At 39.1% G+C, this 19587-nt stretch overlaps 1 protein-coding gene across 1 annotated transcript; it reads right to left on the minus strand.

The window, feature by feature from the left end:
- Positions 1 to 500: 500 nt before the first annotated feature.
- LOC125828286 (mitochondrial intermediate peptidase, mitochondrial) lies at positions 501 to 19398 on the minus strand. The gene is made up of 17 exons (XM_049507596.1): positions 19111 to 19398; positions 18850 to 18931; positions 18716 to 18768; positions 18559 to 18613; positions 17608 to 17746; positions 17471 to 17525; positions 9785 to 10007; positions 8968 to 9063; positions 6809 to 6928; positions 6580 to 6705; positions 5707 to 5862; positions 5133 to 5249; positions 2772 to 2894; positions 2611 to 2678; positions 2185 to 2320; positions 1907 to 2072; positions 501 to 770 (listed from the first exon to the last, which is right to left on the minus strand). Exons 1-17 carry the CDS (start codon positions 19278 to 19280, stop codon positions 523 to 525), a joined length of 2133 nt encoding a protein of 710 aa, XP_049363553.1. The 5' UTR covers positions 19281 to 19398; the 3' UTR covers positions 501 to 522.
- Between the last annotated feature and the right edge of the window lie 189 nt (positions 19399 to 19587).

A 19587-nucleotide genomic window follows, 5' to 3' on the forward strand; every position in this document is an offset into this window, starting at 1 on the left:
TAGCAACTTCTTGTTATTTCTTTCTCTATACTGCTTTGGACTATTTTTTTTTTCTTCAGCTGAATATCTATCGAAAACAGTCTCCTACCTCCAAAATAGAGGTAAGGTCTATGAACATTTTATCCTCCCCAAACTCCACTTTGTAAGGTTACACTAAATATGTTGTTGTTGATATACTCCCAGCATCATTACATCTCTTTGGTTTTATCAGATATAGAAACACTATCCAAATTAAGCAAAAAATAATCAAAATACACATAAGTAGTTTCTCCGAAGAATTGCTCAATATATAGTCTGGCCATGAGATGTTTCCTCTGAACGCCATCTTAAAGAATGACATGCATGAAAATACTTGCCGTGATGAAATCACCATATCAGCGCTATTTAGTTGTTATTACGATGGAAAGCTTCTTTTAAAATCAACTCCAACTCTTCAATGGTGGGCTGCTATCTGCGTGCACAATTCATGGTTTAGTACAGTGGAGGGAATGTGTTTTCTCAATGCAGGGGGTAGAACTCCTTTTAGCATTTCAAGAGTTCCATTTCCTTGCAAAGGCTTGTAATGTCCGGTATTATTCCCCCATGACAACTCCTTACAATGCCACTCCCAGCAAGATCATTCAGTATATCAGCTGGATCTTTGGCTCCTCCATGCTGCAAGAATTTTGTTCTTAAAGCCGAACCAGTGTCCAATGATAAAGGATCCTCTTGGCACATCCTTTGCCAGATACTCGTGGCAAAGCATTTTGCATACAAGTAGCTATAATAACCTGCACAAGTAAGGCAAAAGTTATTGCACCATTTTCTTAGCAAGGGCACTGAGCAAAACTAAAAATTCAATGGATATAAGCTACCGTAGAACTGATAAAATCCTTACAATTATCATTTTCAAAAAGAATTGACAAAATCCTTGGACCTTACTGTTACCATTCTCAAAAAAGAATTGACAAAGTCCTTACTGTTGCTATTCTCAAAAAGAAGAATTGACAAAATCCTTACTGTTACTATTCTCAAAAAGAACTGATAAAATCCAGAGATTCGAAACCAAGCATTCCAAATAGCAATGTTTATCAAAAAGAAATAAGTCAAATAACAATGAAGACAGAAAATCTTCACAAATATCTAATACGAATGTTGCTCTACCTTCTGGAAAAGGTAATTATTTATACACTCTAAACTAAAATCTTCTGCATGTACAGCTTTAAGAACAGAACTCTACAACTAGAACACGTTGAAAATAAAAGGGTTGTATGTTATGGAATAGAAAATTCTTGCATCTGCTATTTCCACAGTTCTCCATTACACTATATGAAGCAGTGAATTTCCTATGTCAACTATTGCCTTTTAGGGAACAAAAAACCTTTATGGACATGATCATTTGATTACAAAACATATTTTAATTTATATAAGTAGTCGTGGCATCTCAAAATTTTGGTTCATCAATCAAATCCCCTTTCGATAAGATTGCAGAGGTCTCTAAGAACGAAAAATTGACGTCCAGAAAAGGAGAATACATGATCTAACTCAGTAAGAAGAAAAGGCAAAAACGAAAATACCACCCACCATAACATCTTGCCAAAACTTTAACTGGCCCCATCACTGTCTCTCACTACCACTGAGTTCTGAGAATCGCACAACAAATTATAGAGGAATGCCACATCTACCAAGCAACCAATCTATCACTTAGTTCGCTTTTCAAGACAGACTCTCTTAGTATAAAGTTGATAAAAACGTTCTGATTGGACCACCAACTATGAATCATGCATTTCTAGTAAATTATGTCTGAATAGCCAAACAGTAGATGTGCAGATGGTATATCAGACAAAAAATAGTGCAATATTCTCACATATACAGGCAACTATCACAAACATGAGTCAATTAACTATGAATTATAATGTTCTGATACCTGCGCCATAGTTTGTAAGGTGACTGAATCGGGTATGCCAATGTGTTCCATCCACATGCGTCCAACTTGTATGTTGTCTTTTTAAATCTGCAACTATTGCCATCGTATCTATCCCTGTGGATGGCTGCTCCCCAAAGAGCGTTTGATCAACTAATGCATAGAGAATCTGAATAAATGAGAAAGTTGCATAGGTCAAAATTCCTGCCTCAAGTTTGATAAAGTGGAACTGAAGAAATGCTTATAAAAGAGTTAACTAGGAAGGGGCCCGTAAAGCATACCTGGCGTTGCAATTCAGTTGCAGCAAACATCTTTTTAGCTCCCACCATTGATTCTACAAGTTCTTTGGGAATAATATCACCAGTTGAGTAGTGTTTAGCAAATGTCTTTAACACCCGATAATCCCAGGCATAGGACCTATGGATCAACAGCAGTTAAAAAGCTTTAGTACTAACTGATAAGACGGCAATAACATGCGCATTTATCCTGAAGATAGAATAAATAGCATGTATATTGCATAATAGTGGTGGATTAACCTGAAACTAGAATTAAAAGACTTTTCCATTTCGTGCCAAATCTAATGACGACGTTATCACAAGAAAGAAAAAGGTAAATAAACAGCAGATAATCAAATGAGCAGTGTGCATCTAAACATTTTCTTCATTGCTGATGAAAAGTATGGATCAAAGATATTGCATTTGGCTCACTCAAATAGGTTTGAAGGCGTTTCAGCAAAATCAAGAACCACCCTCGTACCGGAAAAGTGTTGGTATTCCTGCACAGGTAGCCAGCAATCAAGTGAACTCGATTATGATTTCAAAGCATAAGTGAAAACCACTAGCAAATAGAATCAGAATAAAACTAGTACCGTTCTTGAAAGCAATGAATGTAGAGCATGCCCAAACTCATGGAAAAGTGTTTCTACTTCAGAATGGTTAAGCCTCACCGGAGCCAAACTCGACCCAGAGAAATTGCAAACAAGCGCTACAACCTATAAATTAACATGCACAGATCATTTTCAATTACTCCTACTAGGTAAAATAGTTAACATGCACAGATCATTTTCAATAACTAGGTAAAATACAATAGAATTACTGCAACGATCCACAGAATATCCATGAAGCAGTGAGCTTAAAGTAGACTCTAGCATGATATATGCATTTAAGGAATCAGTTCTTCTGGGAGGAGAATGCCAAACACAGAAAGTTTCATCTGGTTAAATGGGATAAGGTTATGAGGGACAGAAAGGGGGGAGGAATGGGAGTAAAAAATCTGAAGATGCACAACAAGAGTTTGATTTCCAAGTGGTTGTGGAAATATAATTCAGAAGATCAAGCATTCTGGAAGAAGATAATTGAAGCTGTCTATGGTAAAAGAGATGGTTGGAGACCTTGTCCTGAAACTCACATTCGACTTCGAGAGGATGGATTTGGAAAAAAATTAGCAGGTTGTGGGTTGAGTCTCAGTCACATTAAAATAGAAGTGGGAAATGCTGAAGACATCAGGTTGTGCTAAGATAACTGGACAGGGTATGAAAGCTTAAAGATCAAATTTCCAGTGATATACAGTTTCTCCATCAATAAGAGTGGTACTATAGCTGAATTTCATTCAAGTTCAGGCAAGCAAGTATATTTTATAAGAAACTTGAATGACTGGGAAGTGGATGAGTGGATTGTTTCTGTCAGATGTTGCAACAGCTAGATTGAGTTACTGATCAGAACAGAAGGGAATCCTTGACAAGGGCAGATAGTAAGAATTATAAGTTCTCAATTGGTAACTGTTACAGAATTTTGATGAGGCAATCAGACTGTTGGGAACCTAATTGGCCCTGGAAGATAAAGCTCCCATCAAAGGTGGCATGCTTTGATTGGATTACAGCCTTTGAAGCTTTCATAGCTCAGAATAATCTCCAGAAGAGAGGTTTCTCTATTGTTAACAGGTGTTATTTGTGTGAAGAGATCAGGAATCAATAGAACATTTGTTTCTCCAATGTAAATGGTCCAGGCAGTGCTGGGATATATTCCTCAGTATCTGGTGGTGTTTCTTGGACAATACCTAATAGCATGAGGGGTCTGCTGGAGTGCTGGCAGGGACAGGGAATTCAAAATACTTGAAACAAATCAGGATCACTATTCCTCTATGATTTTTTTTGACTCTATGGTTGGAAGGGAATAGAGCTTGTTTTGAAGGACAAAAAATCCTTTATCTCTAGAACTAAGCACAATTGTTCAATCTTTTTTTCCGGTGTAATAGCAGGCAAATTGAAAGTATGGAGGAGTATATGGATTTCTTGAAAATGTCAGGAGGAAGATAGTAGTTGCATCTTTGTTGTAGTACACACTGTACAGTAGTTTCTGATCTGTCTCGAGTTCAGTACATTTTTTTTTTACCATCTTGGTACCTTTTATTGATAATACCTTCACCATTTAAAAAAAAAAAAAGACTACCTTGAGATTATAGAAACCTAATAATTTACAAGTAAAAACAAACATTTTATTTGGGACAAGTTTCTATTAGCATAAAGTAAAAACAACTTCTCTGGGTGACCTTTGAAAACACATTAAAATAATACGTATTCCGTCCAATCTCATTTTATGTGATGCAGTTTGACTGTGCACAAAGTTCAAGAAAGAAATTACTTAAGAACTTGTGGTCTAAAAGAAGCCATAGATATTTGTGTGGCTATAAATTTTCTCATAAGAGTAAAAGGGCAAGTTTGAAGCTAAGTTGTTAGTAGTAGTAGTAAATATAGGAAGGTAGTATCATTCTTTTTGGGACACACTAAAAAGGAAAATGCATCGTATAAATAGGAACAAAGGAAGTAAAAATCACAAAATCCACAACTTGCAAGTAGAAATAAACATTTCATTTAAGAAAATTTTGAGGTCTATCAGAATAAAGCGAAATACTATAATAAACTTATTGGTTGACCTTCAGAATTATTGTCCAGTTTTAAGCTAGGCAGGTGCAAGCACACTTGATCTTTACCAATTTCCAGGGAGTTGTGAAGTTTAAGTACCAATAACACATCATACCCAATCTAAGCAGGTAGTTGAAAAGTCAATGTTAAAAGAGGTTGACTGATCAACAGAGCATTTCCTGGTGGTTCTGTATTCCTCAGACTTACAAGTTACTATAGCCACTTGCCACATAGAGATACAAGAAACTACGTGTGTAGCATATAATGAAAAACTGATATGAAGAAAAAGAGAATAATGCTCTTACATACAGGAAGTTGGTATTCTGTCTCAGAAACTCGACGCCCTCCTCGGATAGCAAAATGAGCACAAATGGGATGTTTACCTTTTCTTGATTTTAGATCGAGGTATAAGTACCCCAGGTCTCCCTGAAAACATGTGTTATAAACCAGTTCAAGTGGATGGATGTTAAGACTACTACTAAATGGACATTAATGAAAGAGCCAAATGCACATCAGGATATTAAATGATCAAGTCAACAGAAAGAAGAAAGGTAAAGTTAAGTTAAATCTGCCAACATTCTGAATTATTGACAACTAGTCCATTCTTGCCGTCCAAAGGTCAATATTGCAAAGAAGAGGAATGATTCATGTCAATGTACTGATAGGTTGATTAGTAAATAAATAGCATTAGTAATAACAATCACGAAGGAGATTTCCCCTTTGCCATACCAAATTTATCATCTCAAAAGGAAAAGGCTAAAATAAAGAAAGAAAAGGAATTCTCTTGAAGAGGTCGGAACTGGGAATTCAGTAATCTCATAGTTAATATGACATATGTTACAATATAACAAGACAACCACTATTTCTAGTATATTAAACTTGCCTCAGTAGGATGATGTAGCACTATCTTCATCACATCAGGATGCCATGATTCACCAGGTGCAAGGGGTACTCCATGAAAGGTCACACCAAAGAGTGACTCAACCAAAACCTTCAAACCCTCAATACACTGTTGTAAAGGAAAATATGATGCTATAACCTGCAATATTGATAGACAAGAATAGTTCTGTCAAAAAAGAGAAAACCCTTCAGAGCATGTAAAAGTCTTCAATAGAGCAGCATTATGCACTTCATATGTCAGCTGAATCAGAATTCTATAAGTACTTCTAGATAGTGCAGGTCTATATGGCATACCCATTCACAACAAAAGTAAGCAGAAACAGGAATAAGTACTCAAATTTTTCAAGTGTATGCTCTCTCCTCCGTCCACCTCATTTTAAGATTTACATCCAACTTCCCCAACAAGAACAAATGAAAGGTAACATTTCCATGAAAAAAAAATAAGAACACAAGACCAAGTCCAATTTATTCAATTATGTTAGTTGCACATGAAATAGACTACACTTTGACAAAGACCGAGACCGTAACGGTGGTGCTAGATTTGCTCCAAGCAGGAAAACAAGGATGTGGACAAATCCTTTTTAAAGACTAAGTATTTACCTCAATGCTTTGAGTTCCAGGAGGACCCTGACCTCTCAATGCCTGGGAAACATGCTTTAGTTTTCATTTTTAGTTCAATTTAATCAATGACTTTGCATCCCTGATTAGCTATCATCAAATAAATTGTACGTTCTCATCTATCTATGGATACACGAAAATAAGAATGCAGAGTAAGGAGAGCATTGATACACCTTGATAATAAAAGCTCAAAGAAGTAGCAAAGATAACGGAAAAACCGTTAGGCTTAACTCTTTACCGAGGAGTCCAACTTGTATTTTGCAGACTTCATCAACCATGTGAAGTACGCCTCATCCCATGGATCCAACTCTCCATTGGGATCACCACTATTCTCTCTCTTGAAATTCTGAATCGCCTCAAACTCCTATTCAAACATATGAACATTTAGAAGAGCTTGAAACAGGTCCTACAGAATAACATAATCAGTGTCTCATTCATATAAAGTAAAATCTACTTCCAGGACATACTTGATCAGCCTTGGGTCTGACCACTTTGCTCATCTCAAGCAAAAAGGACATGACCACTTCAGGAGATGCAGCCATAGTAGAATGCAGAGCAAATTCAGCATAAGATTTATGCCCCATAAGCTGCAAATTAAAAGGGCAAGGCATATTAGTATTGACAACAATGTCTCTTTTTTCTTTTGGGAAAGATGCTTAGTAAAATCTAAAACATCGTTTATAAATGAACAAGTGGAAGTAATAGTGAATAGTGAGAATCAACGAGAGCTATCTGGCTGTAAAATATCTTTGGATTTCTTCCACTTGAAATTCGATTTGAACCAAAGATGGAAAAAAGTACTGAATAATGATTGGTCGAATCAGGAAAATATAAATTCAACATTGCTAATCACAAGTTACAGTCTCTGCCCCGAAATAGTTATCTTACTTTCCTGTTTAGATTGTGACAAGATATTTTACTACATATCTTCTTATGCTGCTATTCATATGGAAACTATAAAGGGAGGTCCAGATGTATTCTACTCCAATAGTACCTTTTTGCATCATGTTCACATGTTTTTATATTTTTTTTCCTTGGGAGTATGTGACCATCACATCTAAAAGCGTAAGCTGTTATTCTTTTAATTGTATTCTCAGCAAGCTCCCTCATGTGTGAACCTGATTCTTTTTCATGGGTCAAGCACACAATTTTTTTTTTTGATAATGGGTGACGGTGAAATTTGATTCCTAGGACCTTTGCCAGCCCTGATACTACTAATACCATATTGAAGTGCGTGACTATCTCATCTAAAAAGTTCAGCTATTAGAGAGAGAATAGTTTTTATTATTTAATAGTATTCTCAACACGCCTCCTCACGTGCGGGCCTAATTCTTTTTCATGGGCCAAGTATGTGGAAAATCCATTTGATAATGAATGGCGGTGAGATTTTATCCCAGGAGCTCCACATGCACTGATACCATGTAAAGAAATGAATTTTGGGCCTAACTCATCCTCAAAAAGAAAATATCCACAAAGGTTGTTGCCTATGTACATACAGACTCACGCATACAACAAGTGTAAATAATATCCCTGACTTCACCCCTGTACTTGGAAAGGGTAAGCTTAAAGGACATTCCATCACCTCTCAGTATAATTTGAAGTTCTATTTTGAAACAAAAATTCACAACTACAAAATTTGTAATGAAACTGATGCATTAGAATTAGGTCACATCTAAAATTAGGTCTTCATAAATTCCATTTTCATTAGGTCATCTTCTTTATTTTCTTATTTGACCACATGGCATCAGAACCTCTATGATATTGGTAGAGACTAAAGTAGCTTCCGTCTACTGGCTTACGACCTTATACTGCCAGTCTGGCTGCTCCAGCAATACCATGCCTCTTTGGAGTGACCGTTTCAATAGCACTATATATCTTGTCCAGTGATTTTTCAGCGGCGCGCCTCTTTTTCAGCCATTTCCAGCGAGATTCCAACGACTAGACTTCTCTGATGAGATTCTGCGATGATAATTTTTTTTTACTGATTTTGCTGCAAAGTTTTCAACAACCAACTGGACTATTTGCTTTACATGTTTTCCAAATAAGCAAACTCAACTTGGTATCTCTACCATGAGTTCTAGGTACATGTTTGAATTTAGCAACATTACGTGTTAATATTAAGTTAGCCACTCATTGATTAAATTTAAAATGCAGATACATAGAATGTATATCAAACCAACAAATAGGTGTGTCTTGTATTTCATTATATCATCAAATCACCTTTTGTGGAATGTATCTCACACCAATAAATAAGTGTATCTTGTATTACAGTATCATCAAAGATTCAAATCAACTTTACTCTCTTATTTCACACAATGTTTCAGAACTAATTAAAAATGTCCCTTCTCGAACAACTTACACTTTTAAATAACAACATGCAGAGGTTTTGTGTAGGATCCTTACTGCTACCGATAAACAAAATCTCCACATGCTAGGCCCAAAAAATAGAATCAGGCTACAAATGAGGAGGCTTGTTCTAGAACTAAATAATTTAGAATTTGAAGTGCCCTTTCTCTAATAGCTTAAGTTTTTTGATGAAAAGATCACTCAATTCTTTTGATGAGAACTTAACACAATTCAACAAAAACTAATCACTTTGCTAGACCAAAAGTGTCCACACACCAACCTGTGCAAATTCATGTCTAGTTGCAATAAGCTTATCAAGAACCTCAAGGTTTGCATGTGGAACAGAATTTCCTTGAACATATGCCACCTTCCTGACCTGGACAAGATCATGAGAAAAATACACTAAATCTTTCAGTCATTGAATGTAAAGCTCTTTTCTTTTTCCCATCGGTATTTGAACGAAAGATCATGAAAATAAACAAATAAGGTAAAAACAGTTGAGAGAAATATAAATGTTTAAGTCTCTTCTTAACCTGTCAATGTATAGAGAGATTAGATGAAATCTTTTGGATGTCGAAAGGTGTTTATATGAGGAAAGGAATAACAAGGTAATTGCACTTAGTAGAAATAAAGTGAAAAATTGTGATTCACAGAGCAAAGGATCGTCCACATCTTTTATGTTCTCCATATTTGCCAAGTCCAAAAATTGATGCACAATTCATGAATTGGTGCCATAATCATTTTTTTTCTTTGGTGGTCTTCTCTTTTCCTTTCCCTAAGTCTAAATTCATCATTCAAGACTCCCATACATAAACCCATTAATCGTTGAAATAGATATTATGTTTACTAGGCTTCCACTGTCATCCATGATTATTTTTTTTACAAAGACTGTCATCCATGATTATCTATGTTAATGTAAGAGGTTTACCTTGAGCTGCTAATGATTTAGTTTACCGACACTACGAGAGAGTGAACAGGGAAGAAGTTCATGTACTAATGTAGATATGCATAATTTTGATTGCTCTAAAAACCATTTAAAAAAATTCTCAACCGGATTAAGTTATAACTAACAGAAATCCGAGGTTGCTTAATGTTACCCCAGCATCTGATGCACATTGAAGAAAGCCTTGCAGAGTACTTGACTCAGTTGCTAAGCGAAATCCTTTTTCTTTGGTTTTATCTCTTAACCCCCAAGATCCCTTAGATGAACCTGGCAGGTTACGATAGATAGGGCTGACAAGATGGTGCAATTTTTTAGGGATCTTAGACGCTGGAAATATATCCACATGGCCTGGGTCAGTAATAATATTTTCATTATACCTGACAAAAAGAAAAAGGAAAAATGAGCATTCATTCAGTCATACGGAGCTGCATGACTAGAAACATTACAGGAAAATTGATACATTATGCAATAAACAATAGTCAAAATGAAATTAAGAGCTGAATAGAGTCCTGTTCCAGCAGATAACCCAGAGGTGAGTTTGCAAAGACTACATCATTGGTCCCATAACTGCCACTTACACTGAACAGAAGAGAAAAAATTGTACTGTCATCAAGGAAGAGGAAAAGGAAGGAGGAGATGAACGGCTCATTTTGACCCTTCACCAGCTAGAGGCCTTCAAAGGTATTACTCAAGAGTTCACAGTTGAAAAGCATAATACTGAGCACCTATTTAATTCTGCTTATGCAAATTTAGATGCATTTCAAATTAGATGCATAAACTAAGCCTGAAAAATACGAGCTTTGTTATAAACAAATTAAAGAAAACATTAATTAAAAAGAAACAAAACAAATCTCAGTCAAACATCAAATTTTAACTTCTCCAAATGCTAGTTCAGTAAATCATCTAAAAAAAAGTTGCATGTGCTGCATGGGTGCTCACTTAAACTCAACTACAGATCTGTGAAAAACTGAATATAATTTATTTTATTTTTTTAATGACAAGGGAAACCGCAACCCTTTGGGTGCGCACAGGATAACCCACAATAGCAAGCCCGGTGCGACGAGCTCGACCCAGAAGGCAAACCCCTTGCTTTCGCTGGCAAGGGTTTCGAACTTGAGACCTCCAACATGGAAGTCCCAAGCCCAAACAACTGGGCCACCCCGAAGGGTAAAACTGAATATAACTTTTTCCATTAGGAAATATGATAATCACCCCAGAAATTAAATTTAAGTTAGAATAGCATAACTGGTAAAGATTCAGTAGACTGAATCCAACATATAGTCAAAATTCAAATGTTCCATGGCGTAAGTCTACTTAATTGAAGAATAAACGTCACGACCCGATTCCTCGAGTCATGATGGCACCTACTATAACCCACCAGTAGGTAAGCCAATCCGTAACCCGGAACAACAAGTAATGGGTCTGGGGGCAGAAACAAAACAAGAGTAGACAAAATTTAAGATAACAATATAAACATGCGGAAGCAACCCAAAACATAAATACAAATAAAGATCCCTCCCAGAACCTAGAAGTCACTGGTACAAAGCTACGGACAAAACGAGTTCAAGTCCCAAAAGTGGCCCACAGAGACTGGACTGTCTCGAAAGGTAAAAGACAAGTCTATATATATAGATGGAGACTGAAATAGTACAAAACGCCGTGTGCTCATCCCCGTCTCCGGATCAAACTACTCCAAACTGGATCAACGCTGGCCACTGGTGCTCGAAACTGGGTCTCCCATAAGCCCAAAAGGTACACTCGTGCGCAAGTTTAATTAAAACTCGAACTGACCCCCATAAGCCCGACGAGTAAACAGAATAACTATAACTAAAGGGAATTGCATAAGAGAACCCAAAAACGAAGAACATCAAATAGTAGAATATGACAGTTTGGAGGCCAGACCTCGAACCAGATGCTCACCAGAAGTACCCAATCACAAGTATCAAGTAACTGAGGCCGGACCTCTAATCGAATGCTCTATATAAGTATCTGGGCGATAGAGGCCGGACCTTAAACCGAATGCTCTATAAAGGTGCCAATATAGCTGTTGAAAGAGTCTCAATCGATCCATGCTCATAAATGTCCATGGAACGCCGTCCACACTTAGCCAATCAATGTAAGTCCTTGGAACCGAACCGAAAATCAAATCGCGAAGCCAAACTAGTGTCGCCGACATAACTCGTGAAGCCGCAACATCGGGGAAATAAGGATAACTATCGTCGGAGCAAGCGTATCGTCTAGCTAAGGCCCAAACTATCAGACTTAAATCTGCTACACCAGTCTACAGGGATCTAAGCCGACCGAGCGACATCAGGGTAAAACTAAGGCCTATCAGTTCCGAATCATGTATTTCTAAGGCAAGCCCTAGTCAAACCTAAACTAAGGCCCAACATGCTTCAGATAAACAGTAATCAAGCATACAAGCACTCCACATAGCAAGGAGGGTCAATTAGTAACACATAGCATGCTCACAGTTACCCGATAATTTCCGAAAGAGGCCGAAACATGATTTCTAAACACCTATGCATGATTCAATAACTACCAACCCAAATTCCAACTAATCAACATGCATTCACACTCTCGAGCTCAATCTAAGAGAGGGAAACCGTAGCCTACCTGTAGGCCGATCACGCGTGCTCCAAATCACTCCTCTGGAGCTTTCCCTTTTCGAACGGCCTCGAAACGCTGACACACTATCAAAAATAGAGTCACAACGTTATTACGGTCATTTAGACACTAATATTGCAAGAAACGGAGACGGACCAATTTCGGGGTCAAAACGGGGAAATTCGGACCCGCGCTGAAAATTCCGGAATTAACCCCAAAAATAAGTTCTTAATAGTTCCCCGAACTTGTGTTCCATGATGGGACACAATTTGGGGCTCGGAAACAACACATAGCCAACATGCAACCAAAACCCAAATTTTCCTCAAGAACTAAAGAAATAGGACAGCAGTTAATTCAGCATATTTACCATAAACGGATGGTCTATAGTAAATTCCGACAACACCACAACGCTCTCCTCGAAAAACCCCTCAAAATGGACTCAAGAATCGCTGAATTCGGACCTAAAATGGATGAGAAAACAAGTCTCAAAAATCCCAAAATCAAGCTCACAAAAGAGGGGTGTGTGGCAGCAGGTATTTTGTGAAATTTACCTCGAACGGGGACCCCAAATCAGATTCCGAGCTCACCAACGAGTTGTCCTCGAAAAATCTCACAACTTTGCCTTTTGAATCGCCCAGATTGGAGCTCCAAAGCTCAAGTTATCGCACTTTAAAGAAAATGAGGAATAAAGCTAAGTTGGGGTTTTATAAAGGGTGAAATTGGTCGCTAAAAACCCAAAAGCTGGTCGTTAAAGGCCCAAACTCTGATCGCTCAGCTTCAAAGTCTCCGACGGGGTGCTCGGAATTCGTTCGATACTTGATAAAAATAAAACAGATATGCTACCCTACTAAATTCGACATTCCGGACTCAACGGCGCAGTCGAAATTTCCATCAGAGGTCATGTGAAGGCCGAGCATTTGAGGCCTGGTGGCGAGTTCCAGAGATTACCCATTTCGGAGTGGAAGTGGGAGCGTATCACTATGGACTTCATTGTGGGGTTGCCTCGGACTTCTAGAGGTGTTGACAGCATTTGGGTCATCATGGATCGATTGACCAAGTCAGCACACTTCCTTCCTGTTCATACTACTTTCAGTGCCGAGAGGTTGGCTCGTATCTACATTAGGGAGGTGGTTCGTCTTCATGGCGTGCCTGTTTCTATCATTTCAAATCGGGGTTCACAGTTCACTTCCAGCTTTTGGAGGGCTTTTCAGGAGGAGTTGGGCACCTGTGTCCACCTTAGCACAACTTTTCACCCACAGACGGATGGCCAGTCGGAGCGTACTATTCAGGTCCTTGAGGATATGTTGCGGGCCTATGTTATGGATTTTGGAGGTCAGTGGGACCAGTTCTTGCCTTTGGTGGAGTTTGCATACAACAACAACTACCACTCTAGTATTCAGATGGCCTCATTTGAGGCCTTATATGGTAGACTTTGTCGCTCTCCAGTTGGTTGGTTGGTTGGTTGGTTTTGAGTCTACAGAGCCTAGGCCGCGTGGTACAGATTTGCTTCAGGAGGCCTTGGATCAGGTAAGGGTGATTCAGGATAGGCTCAGAATAGCTCAGAGTAGACATCAGAGTTACGCGGATCATAGGCGTTGGCTGTTGAGGTTTGCAGTTGGCGACCGGGTATTTCTTCGAGTATCGCCCATAAAGGGCGTGATGAGATTCGAGAAACGAGGCTAGCTTAGCCCTAGCTATATAGTCCCTTTTGAGATTTTGAGAGTAGTTGGCGAGGTTGCCTATGAGTTAGCTTTACCTCCAGCACTATCGGCTATCCACCTAGTTTTCCATGTTTCGATGCTGCGCAGGTATGTTCCAGATGAGTCTCATGTGCTCTAGTATGATTCAGTTGAATTGGATGATCGTCTGACCTTTATAGAGGAGCCGATTGCCATTCTAGCCAGAAATGTCAGGCAGTTGCGATCGAGAGCCATTCCTGGCATCGTCCAGTCGAGGAGGCTACCTGGGAGACCGAGCAGGAGATGCGGGAGCATTTCCCCAGCTTATTTGAGCCCTCATGTACATCCTTATCCTTTCTTTCGAGGACGAAAGTCCTTTTTAGTAGTGGATATTGTAATGACTTTCCTGGTCATTTCTGCATCTTGCCTTCTGTGTGTCATTTAGAGCGTTCCTGTAGCGACCCCAAGTCATGCATGACTTGCTGGGACTGACAGTTCGGTCACCGGGTCGTTCGTTTGGTTATGGTGCGAGTTTTAGTGTTTTGGAGCTTATGAACCTTGAACGATCATTTTCGATCAAAAGTTCAAGAAGACGACCTCAGAATAGAATTCTAACAGTTCCATCAGCTCCGAAATGGCCAAATTAGGCCAGTAGCATAGTTGGCACGAGTATCGAGGCCTTCGATGCGAGTTTGGATCATTAGGCGTAAAGCCTTTGAAATTTGGCCTAAGGTTGACTTTGGTCAACATTCTTGGAAAACGCGCTCGGATGAAACCTTCGTTAGCGCGGTTAGCTCCAAAATGTTGAGTTTGGTCTAGAACGACCTTTCGTTCGACTCTCGAGGCCTTCGGACCATTCCGTGCCCCTCGGTGGATTTTGGTTAAAATGGCTTTTGGAAGTGGGACCCACTTTTTATCAAGATGACCTCTGATAGTAGGGTAGCATATCTGTTTTATTTTTTATTGGGAACCTAACGAATTCCGAGCATCCCGTCGGAGACTTTGAAGAATTTAGCCAAAGCTGAGATCTGGTGCAGCTCTTTCGCGACCAGAGTTTGGGCCTTTAACGACCAGCTTTTGGGTTTTTAGTGACCAGTTTCACCCTTTATAAAACCCCAACTTAGTTTTATTCCTCATTTTCTTTAAAGTGCGATAACTTGAGCTTTGGAGCTCCAATCTGGGTGATTCAAAAGGCAAAGTTGTGAGATTTTTCGAGGACAACTCGTTGGTGAGCTCGGAATCTGATTTGGGGTCCCCATTTGAGGTAAATTTCACAAAATACCTGTTGCCACAACCCCCTTTTTTTGTGAGCTTGATTTTGGGATTTTTGAGACTTGTTTTCTCATCCATTTTAGGTCCGAATTCAGCGATTCCTGAGTCCATTTTGAGGGGTTTTTCGAGGAGAGCGTTGTGGTGTTGTCGGAATTTACTGTAGACCATCCGTTTATGGTAAATATGCTGAATTAACTGTTGTCCCATTTCTTTAGTTCTTGAGGAAAATTTGGATTTTGGTTGCATGTTGGTTCTGTGTTGTTTCCGAGCCCCAAATTGTGTCCCATCATGGAACACAAGTTCGGGGAGCTGTTAAGAACTTATTTTTGGGGTTAATTCCGGAATTTTCAGCGCGGGTCCGAATTTCCCCGTTTTGACCCCGAAATTGGTCCGTCTCCGTTTCTTGCGATTTTAGTGTCTAAACGACCGTAATAACGTTGTGACTCTATTTTTGATAGTGTGTCAGCGCTTCGAGGCCGTTCGAAAAGGGAAAGCTTCAGAGGAGTAATTTTGGAGCGCGCGTGATCGGCCTACAGGTAAGCTACGGTTTTCCTCTCTTAGATTGAGCTCGAGAGTGTGAATGCATGTTGATTAGTTGGGATTTGGGTTGGTAGTTATTGAATCATGCATAGGTGTTTAGAAATCATGTTTCGGCCTCTTTTGGGAATTATCGGGTAACTGTGAGCATGCTATGTGTTACTAATTGACCCTCCTTGCTATGTGGAGTGCTTGTATGCTTGATTACTGTTTATCTGAAGCATGTTGGGCCTTAGTTTAGGTTTGACTAGGGCTTGCCTTAGAAATACATGATTCGGAACTGATAGGCCTTAGTTTTACCCTGATGTCGCTCGGTCGGCTTAGATCCCTGTAGACTGGTGTAGCAGATTTAAGTCCGATAGTTTGGGCCTTAGCTAGACGATACGCTTGCTCCGACGATAGTTATCCTTATTTCCCCGATGTTACGGCTTCACGAGTTATGTCGGTGACACTAGTTCAGCTTCGCGATTTGAATTTGATTTTCGATTCGGTTCCAAGGACTTACATTGATTGGCTAAGTATGGACGGCATTCCACGGACATTTATGAGCATGGATCGATTGGGACTCTTTCAACAACTATATTGGCACCTTTATAAAGTATCCGGTTTAAGGTCCGGCCTCTATCGCCCAGATACTTATAAAGAGCATCCGGTTAGAGGTCCGGCCTCAGTTACTTGATACTTGTGATTGGTTACTTGGGTACTTCTGGTGAGCATCCGGTTCGAGGATCAGCCTCCGTACTGTCATATTCTACTAATTGAGGTTGAGGTTCTGGTTCGATGTTCTTCGTTTTTGGGTTCTCTTATGCAATTCTCTTTAGTTACAGTTATTCTGTGTACTCGTCGGGCTTATAGGGGTCCGTTCGAGTTTTAATTAAACTTGCGCACGAGTGTACCTTCTAGGCTTATGGGGGCCTATTTAGGTGTAGTTAGCTTATAGATTACTTTAGTTAGTTCTTTCTACACTCGTGTGCATTCCATTGTTACTTAGATTTCTGTTCTTGACCTCTGTTTGTGTTATTCCTTCTTTTCATATTGCCTTTACTTTTCAAGTTCAATCGGCCTATGATGCCTACTGGGTACCTATTGTTTTGGTACTCATGTTACACTCTGCATCTGTTTCGTGATGCAGGTCCGAGCACCAGTGGCCAGCGTTGATCCAATTTGGAGTAGTTTGATCTGGAGACGGGGGTGAGCACACGGCGTTTTGTACTATTTCAGTCTTTATTTGTATATATAGACTTGTCTTTTACCTTTCGAGACAGTCCAGTCTCTGTGGTCCACTTTTGGGACTTGTACTCGTTTTGTCAGTAGTTCTATACTAGTGACTTCCAGGTTCTAGGAGAGATCTTTATTTGTATTTATGTTTTGGGTTGCTTCCGCTTGTTTATATTGTTATCTTAAATTTTGCCTATTCTTGTTTAGTTTCTGCCCTCAGACCTATTACTTGTTGTTCCGGGTTACGGGTTGGCTTACCTACTGGTGGGTTATAGTAGGTGCCATCATGACTCGAGGAATCGGGTCGTGACAAGTGTGATTCAAATATCAATTGATATAAAACAAATAGTACACAAGAGGGCAAGAAATAGTGGGTAAATCTCATTTCAAATACAAAACCAACTTCTAGACCTACAAGCATCATGTGATCTCTTTTAACAACAGAATGAAAATTACAGAAAACATCAAAAAGGTCCATCAGTTCATAAAATTCCAGGAAGACTAACAAGGAGGCGATTCTCACTTACTCTCTAGACAACTGAATAATGTCAATGGCAAGCTCATTAGCTCGATCCAGTTTTTCTGTGAAACCACCAAAGGTTCTTAAATTAGTGCAACAGCAACGATTTACCGAGAAAAACAGCAGTTGTAAGAAGTCAAGTACCAGAGCAAAGATGGATTCCACCCTTCTCTAAGTCCATTCGTAGAAAGCGGGCTGCCCTATGCGCTTCATGTGTGAGTGAATTGTTGTCTTTTTCTGCTTTGTTCACTGCCTTGTATATACTATGGTTTGTATTAAGATGCTGCATACCAAGGAGAAAAAAAGTCAATAAACCAATTGCACTGAGAATCTTCCAAAGCAACTACATCTTGAAGAGAATCCATCACTGACAAGTGACATTTCCAGAATAAGGCTACCCTTATACAAGTATTTCATTAATCTAGTGAGCATTGCCAGCTTGGAGACAGTTTTGGTTCCCCAACCCCTCAGGGGGTGGGGGGGGGGAGGTAGTAACAGATTCTACATGAGGGTGGATTTACTTTTACCTTCTTCATTTTCTACTTGGTATTAATCTGATTCTTCAGTTCATGGCTCAAGTTGTTAATTTGACAAAGACATGTGCAAAGGATAATCAGTGCGAGAATAAACCGAATCCAGATCACCTCAAACTTCAGGAGTCTACTGAAGTTTACGTCTAATTATTGGCAACCATCAAGTGCAAGAAAAGACAAAGATCAAAAAGTGTATCAAGGAGCATACACCAAATGAGACGGTCAAGTGACATAAAAATGTAAAATCCTAATGATCCGACTTTTGTCTACCATTAGATAGTTCAACTATTTATTCTTTGACATCACTAACTAGCTGAAATTTGAGGCAATTTAGGTCCAATACAACAGTCAGTGTAAACACAAGTACCATCATTTTATATTCCTTCAACTTTTATCAGTCTAAAATGGATCTCCAGGTTTTACTTTCCCATAGAGTATGGGTAAGAGCTCTTGGATGGTAGGGAATTATACAGCTTAAGCAGCTATTATTTCAAATTTGATATAACCAGCAAGACAAAAAAAAAAAAAACTAATAAACCCAATCAAATTTCAGGAACCTTACGTGTAAAAACTCATTTACTCTCAAGGATGCCTTGCTTGCCTCAACAACAAACTCCCTAAAATGTGACAATTTTTATGTAAGTACGCAAAGCAAATGAAAAGAAGATCAGAAACTGTAGATACGGATGCATAGGTTTATTTCAATCCTAGTTCACCACCTGTCTGGATGAGTATGTCTGCACAATTCAGCTGAATCAATTACTGAGCACACCTATCAAATTAAATAGGTCAGTTATGGTCTGGCGTCTTGTTTCAACAAAAGCAGAATTAGACCACAAAAACCCAAACTTACAGTATCAGAAATCTCATCCATTGCCCGGATAATTTCGGGAGATGAGGGCATGCCAGCGATATAGTTCACAAGTTCTTGTGACCTATTAAGTATGTGAAATTTTTCTATCAAACACGTGGAGGACATGAAACAGCAAACACTTATTTAACTCCAGATGAAGTAAAGCAATTTCTGTAACATTGCAATAAAAGACAAGCAAAACAATCGACATTCACCGAACGAAAGTAGAGAATTTTTGCTATCTGTTTTGTAAATGCTTACCTCTCAATAGCATCGTCAACGAATCGTTGGAATCCTTTGGGAGTTTTCAAATGATGAAAGCCGTAGAGGCCCGTCTCTTTGATTGAGGGAGCTGTAGATGTTGAAATGTGGATGAAGTTGGAGTTGGCTCGTACATGAGCAGCGGCGCACTTGCGAATTAGAGCGTGCATGGCGTTCGCCCTAAACGAAACTGCTGACTCTTAACAACGAGGTTCTGCTCCTCTTGTTTGCTCAATCTGCAGAAGGGCCCGGCTCTAATCGGAGTCCAAGCAGTAGAAACTGGAAACCGGGAAAAGAAGTCCGGTGAGAAATGGAGTTTATCGGCTTGATAAAGCGTTCTGGCAGAAGGTCTAACGACAATTTTGACCGAAGAATGACAAAAATGCCCCTTGTTCCAAATGGACTTTTTCCCCTCAAATTCAATTCAAGGAAAGTGACTTTCCTCTATAAAATAAGGAAAATATTTTTCAAATTCTC

Source organism: Solanum verrucosum, unplaced genomic scaffold, assembly GCF_900185275.1.
Source record: "Solanum verrucosum unplaced genomic scaffold, falcon-dt-bn FXZP01000047.1, whole genome shotgun sequence".
NCBI lineage: Eukaryota > Viridiplantae > Streptophyta > Magnoliopsida > Solanales > Solanaceae > Solanum > Solanum verrucosum.

Bases quoted from the DNA above. Each gene is read 5' to 3' on its own strand.
- LOC125828286 (XM_049507596.1), bottom strand. From the start codon at position 19,280: ATGCACGCTCTAATTCGCAAGTGCGCCGCTGCTCATGTACGAGCCAAC. The intron at 9,064-9,784 runs GTAACATTAAGC...GATCTTGTCCAG, and splicing joins AATGTGCATCAGATGCTGGG to GTCAGGAAGGTGGCATATGT. The intron at 5,863-6,579 runs GTAAAGAGTTAA...TCAATATTGCAG, and splicing joins AATACAAGTTGGACTCCTCG to GTTATAGCATCATATTTTCC.